General features: G+C 48.1%; 2 protein-coding genes across 6 annotated transcripts in view; one reads left to right on the forward strand and one right to left on the reverse strand.

The window, feature by feature from the left end:
* The window catches only part of FMNL3 (formin like 3), a 51,497-nt gene extending 48,796 nt beyond the window's left edge, over window positions 1-2,701 (reverse strand). For 2 of the 5 annotated variants that reach the window (XM_043447315.1, XM_043447314.1), the window contains exon 1: window positions 2,256-2,699. In XM_043447315.1, coding sequence (XP_043303250.1) covers window positions 2,256-2,381 — 126 coding nt within the window. In that variant the 5' untranslated portion in view covers window positions 2,382-2,699. Of the gene's footprint in view, window positions 1-2,255 lie in introns of all 5 variants that reach the window. The other 3 variants (XM_043447316.1, XM_043447313.1, XM_043447312.1) reach the window with 3 other exon arrangements.
* The window catches only part of LOC122427692 (tubulin alpha-1C chain), a 1,128,437-nt gene that overhangs the window by 396,045 nt on the left and 723,801 nt on the right, over window positions 1-8,591 (forward strand). The window lies entirely within an intron of this gene.

Consider the following 8,591-nt stretch of genomic DNA (forward strand, 5'->3'; position numbering starts at 1 on the left):
TATATACATACCTCACGTAATTCTCAAAATCCCACCAGGATAGGAATCATTTGCCCCATTGTACAGATGAAAAAATCTAGGCTGAAAGAGGTTAAGATGATTGCTAAGTCAGAGCCCCTGCCTTTTCTACTCTACTAAGCTTATCCTGGCTGTTAGGAAATACACCTGAGCCTGTTCCAGGGTCAAACAGCCAATAGCCAATGGAGTTCCCAAAGGATAGTGGAAAGGGCATGTTTTAGGAACAGAGGAAAGAAGGATCTTTAAGAGTCCCAGAGAAGAACTGAAATCTCCAAGAAAGCGTGATTTCCCTGTGTTGGAAAAATGAGGTAAAATCCCCTCCTTTCCTAAGACAACTAGCCCCGGGCCTACCCTGTCCCAACTCCCCATCAGCAGCAGAAAGATCAAAACAAAAGCAACAAGGAAACAAATAAAAAACTTTATACAGAAAGGAAGGCTTGCAAGTGGGTGGTCAGGTCTCTGGCTTGACCTGGGCTTGCTGGCTAGTAATCAGGATACCTTGTACATTTTGTGAATATTAAGCCATTAACCTGCCAACTAAACAAACGTGTCAACCAAACTCCAAAGAGGACATGACCAACTCTGGTTTTGAGCTCTCACAACAACCAGCCTGGTAGCCCCTTCCTAAGGCAGCCCCCTATCCAGTCCACCTTTGAACAGCCCTTTCTCTCCAGTTCTGTAGCTACCTCATGCCACTCGATGGGGTGTTTTCACACCCTTACTGGAGTGCAGATTCCCTCCTACTCTTTTCCCCAACAGTTGAGCTCTTGTTCTCAAGGGCACCAAGTCCCAGGCTCTCCTCCTCAGCCTCTGAGATGGCCACAGCACATTAGTAATCACTGACTCACCCCATCCCCCTGAGGAAGCTAGGGGAAATGCAGAGGGCCACAGGATGTGTGGCTCAGATCCCTCAGGCCCTTCCAAAGCTGATGGGCAAGAGAGGTGCCAGCTTCCCTTTGGAAGCCCGTGGACCCTCTCTGATCCCGCTACAGTGCCAATGGGCTGATGTCAGGCTCTGCACCATTGGAGAGGCCAGGATCTCTAGACAGCTTCACTGATGCCAACAGATCTAATCTTCCTATTCCAAAGCAGATGAAATCCAATAAGGCTGCTAAGTCCACAACTTATCCCTCCTCACAAGCAAAGGCAAAGTCAGCCCTTCTGGCCATAATAACAAAAAAGGCAGCATTGGCACTGCCTCTAAGAGAGTTCTTGGAGCAACTGGGAACTATTTCCCCAAGTTTCTCTAAGATTTACCTCTGTTAGCAAGTGTTCCATCACCTAATTCACTTTCTCCAAAATTTCATTTATAGCTCCAACATATTCTCTGTCTCCATCTTAGTGATATCGATCAGATCCTCTGGGTCCAGACAGCCACTGACATCAATGTCCAATCCCCACATCAAAGGAGGGTCCCAAAGTCAGCCCTAAAACCTCACTCATACAGACCACTTAGGAACGGTACAGAAAGACTAAAAAGAAGCACAGGCACAAAACAAAAACCAGCCACTAGGCTTAACATAAAAAGGGGGGTGGTGGGGGAGGCAGGATGGTTTGTGTATTGTTTCAATTGGAAAAATACACTAGTGAAATGGTTTATCCACATGTTTAGCCCTTTTAGGCAAACCCACTGTAACTTTGCAGGATGCCTGCAGGCCGTTCTGAAAATAAGTAGAATGGCATCACTCTTTATTCCACCCCCTTCACGAGCTGCCAGCCCCCCTCCATTCCCCCTCCTCTCCCCTAAACATCTGGTCTGGGCTGGGAGTAGGACCCACTCCCTGGAAAGCCTCCATGTTAACACGAGAGGCGGTCTCCCCAGTCAGAGAACCCGGACTGAGGCTGAGGAATGGGCCGGCCCGGAGCTTCTGAATTCCCCCTCTCCCGCCAAAGATTTAGAAATGAGAATCCCAGGGATCTGGGGAGACTGTCAGGGAAGTGGGGAGAAGTGCGAAGGGCGGCAGAAGGGGGAGGGAAGAGGAAGAACTCTTGATACTGGGGCGGTCCCGGGTTAGGGACCCCTCCTCCTAAGTGTCCAGAGGTAGACGCTTCGGTAGGGAGGTCCCCGACGGGGCTGCTCAGCGCCTGGGAAGGCACTGGGGGTCGGCGGCCGTCGGGGGCCCTGACTGAAGGGGTGGGCCGGACCGAGGAACCCAGGCAAAGTCCCACCCGGGGCGCTGAGATCGGGGCGGGGAGTGGGGGCGGTAGTAGGGGGAAGGGACAGGATCGGCTCTCACCAGCACCAAGGCGAACCTCTCTTCCAGCTCACAGGGCTCCGGCATCGGCATCTTGCCCGGCGGCGGCAGAAGCGAGACAGAGGGGGGCTCGCCCGGGCCCCCGTCGGCGCTCTCCAGGTTGCCCATCGCGGCGGGGCCCCCTCGGGGGCCTCAGCCCCCCCACCTCCACGCCCGGGGGTCCTGGGTTCGGCAGCTCGGACCCGGCTCCTCCCTCAATGCCGGCTACCCCAGTCCCTACTCCTCCGCCGGGTCGGGGGCTCCTCGGGGTCCGACAGGAGGCGGCGCAGCGGACAGCGGCACCGCAGCGACAGGCACCGCGGCCACGGCTCTTGCTCACACCCGCCGCCTCGCCGCTCTCAGCGCGCCGCCCCGGCGCTGCCCCTCCCCGCCCCTCGCGCTCTTTCCCTCCCCCCAGCACTTCGCTTCCTCCCACCCACTCCGGGCCGGGACTCTAGCTTCCCCCCCGAGCGCCGACTGCAGCCGCGCGCCGCGCGCCCCATTCATGCAGGCCCCGCCTCTCGCCCAAGGGCCTCCCTGGCGGCCCGCCCCTCCCCGCCCCCGCCTGCGCCCGATTGACTGAAGCAGCTGCCAATCACAGCGCCTCCTCCCGCTTCCCCGCCTCCCTCCCGGAGGCCTCGCGCCTGGCACTTGGCGCGCCCTGGCGGCCCTGGTGCGTATCTAATCACCGCAGTTGCTGAGGGCGTGAGGTGTCGGCTTGGGCGCGGGAAGCAGCCCTTTTCCACAACAGCTCATAATGTACGCAAATAAGTAAGATATAGGGCACAGTGTGAAAAGATAACTACAAGAGAAGTAGAAACAGGTAGGATGCTCAGAAGTGGGAGAGAGACCACATCTGTTAAAGAGTCAAGATGAGGGAGATCATATTTGAACCAGGCATTTACGGATAGGGAAATACCTTAACTGACAGAGACAGATGAAAAGGCAGTTAAGAGGAGAGGACCTTACCAACGTTCAGAGGTTGATCTGATTGGATGTAAAAATGGAGAGGCAGGACAACAATGCTGTTCTGGACGAGGTCCGCTGGGTGGGTCATCATTTATGTGATGGACGTCTGTTGTTTCTGCCAGCGGAGCCTATATCCCTCTTCATGTGATAGCACCCCATTTCCTTTTAGGGAACTTTACGTTCTCCTGTTCTGAGTCTATGTAGAGCAGAATTTCACGCCTGTCCCAGGAGGTCCCCATGACCCAGGCTTGGCCAGTCATTGCATCTTCTTGCTCTACCTTTAGGACTGTTTTAGGGATTGACAGTTGACCCAGAATATAAAACTCATTTCTAAGGCTTTCACTGGAATCATCAGGAAAGAGGCACTCTCTTCCCAGAGTAGGAAGGCTGCTGGATTGTGAGAATGTAAATCTGGAGCTGCTGGTGGCTATCATGCCATCACCATAAGATCTCAAGACTGTTTGAGAATGAAGTCAGTGCAGAGGAAAGCAAAACTAAGAAGGAGTTCTAATAACATGCTGAGAACCTGACTCCAGCCATGCCTGAAGTTATCACCTTGACTTTTCATTCATTTATTCAACAAGTATTTACTGAAAAGTTCTTTATATGTCAGATACTGTTTGGGGCATTGAAGACATATCTGTAAACCGAAAAAGGCATACAGGGAATTCCCTGATGGTCCACTGCCAGGGGTCAGGGTTTGATCCCTGGTCAGAGAATGAGATCCTGCAAGCTATGTGGTATGCCCATCCCCGCCCCCCCCCCCAAAAAAGAAGCATACATCTTGCTCTCCTTGCTCTTCTGGGTAGGAAAAAAGGTGTGGACAATAGACTAAATAAAATGTACAGGTGTTAGTGATCAGTGTTAACAAAAATAAAATCGAGGGACTACTCTGGTGGTCCAGTGGTTAAGACTCCACTCTGCCAGTGCAGGGGGCGAGGGTCTTATCCCTGGTCAGGGAACAACTAAGATTTCATGTCTCTTGGCACAGCCAAAATTAAAAAAAAAAAAAAAAAAAAGAAATGGAATAGAGGTGAAGGGGGTTACAATTTTAAATAGGATGATCAGAGCAGACCTCACTATTCCAAGGTGAGGTCTTGGATAAAAAAGCTGAGGGAAGTGAAGAATTGAGTCATGGGACTACCTGGGGGAAGAATGATCCAGAGGAAATGTCAAGTACATACTATGCTTGATGTGTTAGAGGAATAGGAAGGAGGTCAATGTGACTGGAATGCGATGAGCAAGGGAAAGAGTAGTAAAAGATGCTATCAGGGCTTCCCTGGTGGCTCAGTGGTAAAGAATCCACCTGCAAATTCAGGAGACTCAGGTTCAATCCCTGGTCCAGGAAGATCCCACATTCCATGGAGCAACCAAACCTGTGCACCAAACTACTAAGCTGGTGCTCTAGATCCAGAGAACTGCAACTACTGAAGCTTGAACACTGTAGAGCCTGTGCTCCAAAACAAGAGTCGCCTCTGCTCACCACAACTAGAGAAAAGCCCACAAAGGAATGAAGACCCAGCACAGCCAAAAATAAATTAATTAATTAAATTATTTTTTTAAAAAAGATGAAATCAAAAAGGTAACCAGAAGCCATATGGTGCAGGATAGTGTAGGCTGTTGCAAGGACTTTGGTTTTTCTCTACGTAAGATAATAGCCATTGGAAGAATTGGAGCAGAAGAGTGACATGATCTAACTTATGGTTTAAAGGATCTTCTGGCTCCTGCATGGAAAATGAAATGAATAGAGGCATGGACAGGAAGACCAGTGAGAAGGCTGTTACAATAACACAGGTGAGAGATGATGGTGGTTTGGAGCAGTGTGGTAGTTGCACAAGTAGAGAGAAATAATCAGATTTTTAATGGATTTGAAAAAAGAGCCAATAGAATTGTTTGACGGTTTGGATGTTGAGGGTGATTGAAAATTAATTCCAAAGCATTTGACCTGAGCATCTGGGAAGATGGAGTTATCATTGACTGAAATGAAGAAAGATTGTGGGAGGAATAGATTTGGTGAGGGACAGCCAGAAAGGGAAGATCAGGAACAATGTTTTTAGCCATGTTGAGCTTGATTTGCTGGTTGGACATCCAAACTGAGGTAGCTGCTAGGCATTTTGGTATGTGTGAGACTGGAGATCCAGGCTGGCAATATCAATTTAAAAATCATCGGCATATTGATGCTATTTAAAGCTGGTAAATTCTGCTTTGTTGTAGGTCAGTCTGAGTTAAGTTTCTGTTGTTTACAACCAAACAGTGAAGTCCCTGTCTTTGCAAACCTCTGAAGCTCTGGAAAACCTCAACCTCCTCCAGTCAGTTGGACAAATCAATTAACTCACATCTTATCCCCTCTCCTCCTCCCCCCCCCACCCCCCCCCACCGTACTCCAATCACACTTTCCCAATTGCCATAGCAGACTCTTCTAGGACAGGCGAGTTTTAACACAACTGAAAACTTCCACTAGACAAAAAGAAACTAGAATTCAAGAGAGGAAATAATTCAGCAGTCATTTATCATGGAACGTCTACCAGAAAGGAGAGACTGACTAGACAGTACACAGTAGGGTATTCACTCTTGTGCGGTTTCTTGGTCCCAATCTTTTTTTAAAAAAATGATTTATAGTTGAGGCTCCAGGCTCTAGATCTCAGGCTCAGTAGTTGTGGCACTTGGGCTTAGTTGCCCCAAGGCATGTGGAATCTTCCTGGACCAGGGATTGAACCCGTGTCCCCTGTATTGGCAGGTGGATTCCTATGTACTGGACCACCAGGGAAGTCCTGATCTCAAACCCTTTGTTTTTGCTTTACTTGACTACCAAATTTACATACTCTAGGGTGTTCTGGAGTCTGCTAGATTACTTCTTTCATCATTGACTCTCTGCTCACCCACCTTCAAAGTTTTCTTACTTTATACGGGATAAAGCCAAAGCTTACTCTAGTATTCAATGATCTCTATCATCTCCAAACCCCAAGGCCTCTTCAATCTAGTTTTCCTATCTTACTTGGCTGTAATATTCGTGGGTCCTTTGCTTCAGCAGGAAAAGTCCATCTCCTAACATTAGTTGTGCATTTTTATGTCTTCAGCTTTATTCCTTGTGGTAGACAGAATAATGGCTCCCCAAAGTACCCACATCCTAACCCCCAGAACCTGTGAATATGTAATTTTATGTAGCAAAAGGGACTTCGCAGATGAGATTAAGTTAAGGAGTTTGAGAGGGGAAGATTATCCTGGATTATCTGGGTGGGCTCAATGTAGCCACAAGGGTCCTCAAAGGGGGAGGCAGGAGAGTCAGGATGAGAGAAGCAGATGTGACAACTGAAGCAGAGGTCAAGAGGATGCAGGGTCATCAGCCAAAGAATGCAGCAATCTCTAGAAACTGGAAAAGGTCAGGAAAGAGATTTTCCCCTAGAGCTTGTAGAAGGAACACAGTCTTAACACTTCAATTTTAGCCCTGTAGGACCTGTTTTCAGACATCTAATCTCTAGAACTGTAAGATAATGAATCTCTATTGTTTTAAGCCACTAAGTTTGTGGTGATTTGTCAGAACAGCAACAAGAAACAAATTCGCTCCTGCTGTGTCCCTGATCTGGATTTCTATTTTTCTTATCTGCGGCCTATTCTGATCCCCCCAGGTTCAGCATAATCTTTGGTTTTTAGCAATGTAAAAGACATTACTGGATGCTTATCACGTGCAAAGCATCTGGCTGAATACCAACAGATAAAGAATGCAAGATAACAAAGGTGAGTAAGAGACTCTCATGCCTCCCCAGTTTAAAAGAGCTCATAGTCTGGAGCAGAAGAGGTAAGGTATAGAGGAGTAGGAGTATGGACTAAGTTTGAAGGCACCAGCTAGGACCATTGGTTATACTAGTAGGTGAAGGTGAAAGCCACTCAGTCATATCTGACTCTTTCTGACCCCACGGACTGTGTGTAGCCTGCCAGGCTCCTCTGTCCATGGAATTCTTCAGGCCAGTGTGCTGGAGTGGGTGGCCATTCCCTTCTCCAGGGGATCTTCCCAACCAGGAATTGAACCGGAGTCTCCTGCATTGCTGGCCGATTCTTTACCAGCTGAGCTACCAGGGAAGCCCATATTAGTGGGTACCAGCTTTGAAATCCCAGCCTGGAGTTCTCCCAGATTTGTGATTCTTATTTTCTCTTACTTTTCATTTGAAACTTAATTCAGTGATGTTACTGAGTCTACTATGTACGAGACACTGGGCAAGGTGCCATGGAGGATACCCAATACATAACTCGTGGTTCCTCAACTGCCACTGTTGCTTAATTTTTGTGTGTATGTCTTGTCTGGACTGTGGGTCTTTTTGGTTTGTTTATGTAAGACACGTATATCCAGTACCTGCTTTGTTTCAAGTACAAAAGAAGATTCAGTGATGAATAGGTATCTTTCTTTCAGGTTCTCAGAATCTAGTAGGGAAGACTCTGAAAATAATGTTTAAAGAAACAATGAGATAAGTTTTGTACGAGAAGGGTGTGCAAAATGCTGTCTAAGGCTTCAGGGAGTAGATGTCACTTGATCCAGGGCTGAGGGATAAATAGATGTGCCAATGGAAAAAGTGAGACAGTGTGAATGAGAAGGTGATGGAAGGAGGGGTGATCGGCAAGGGGAAAAGGCAGTTTAAGGAGGAGGAACTGTACAGGTGAAAATGGAGAACTGTAGAAGAGCACAGGACGAGCAATAATAAGAATTTCAATGAGGCTGGAGCATAGGGTATGTGGTGGGAGGACAGGAGACAAACCTAAAAAGTCAGGTGAATCAAGTTTAGAGGAGTCTCATGCTCAGCTGAGTCTTTTCTGCTGTAGAAGATAGTCCTGTGTCCTAGTCAGGTTTTTTGTATTTTGTTTTTGTTTTTCTGACAAAGCAGAGAGTCTTTGATGGGAAGAGGTGCCTGCACAGAGAACAGCAGGGTATGCAAGGGAGAACCACTTTGCCACATGGCTCGCAGTCTCAGATTTATGATAATAAGGCTAGTTTCCAGATAGTCTCTGGCCAATCATTCTGATTCAGGGTCCTTCCTAGTGGCTAGCGCGTTACTCTGCCAAGATTGATTCCAGCGAGAACGATTCTGAGAGGTTGGTAGGACATATGGACTGGTGTCTCCTTTCCCTAGTCAGTTTTTGAGTATACTCTTTGGAAGGATTCTTTTAGCAGCATTTGCGAATACAGAGAGGTCTGCAGAGATGATATGGAGGAGATAAGGGCCTGAGCAAAATCAGGACCAGGGGCAGGGGTGGGGTGAAGAGAAGTAGAATTGGTGGGAAAGATTACATTAGTCTGTTCAGGCTGTCGTAATAAAATCCTGGAGTCTAGATGTCTTAAACAGCAGATATTTATTTTCTTACAGTCTTGGAGCTTAGAAA

This window comes from Cervus canadensis, chromosome 25, assembly GCF_019320065.1.
Source record: "Cervus canadensis isolate Bull #8, Minnesota chromosome 25, ASM1932006v1, whole genome shotgun sequence".
Lineage (NCBI taxonomy): Eukaryota > Metazoa > Chordata > Mammalia > Artiodactyla > Cervidae > Cervus > Cervus canadensis.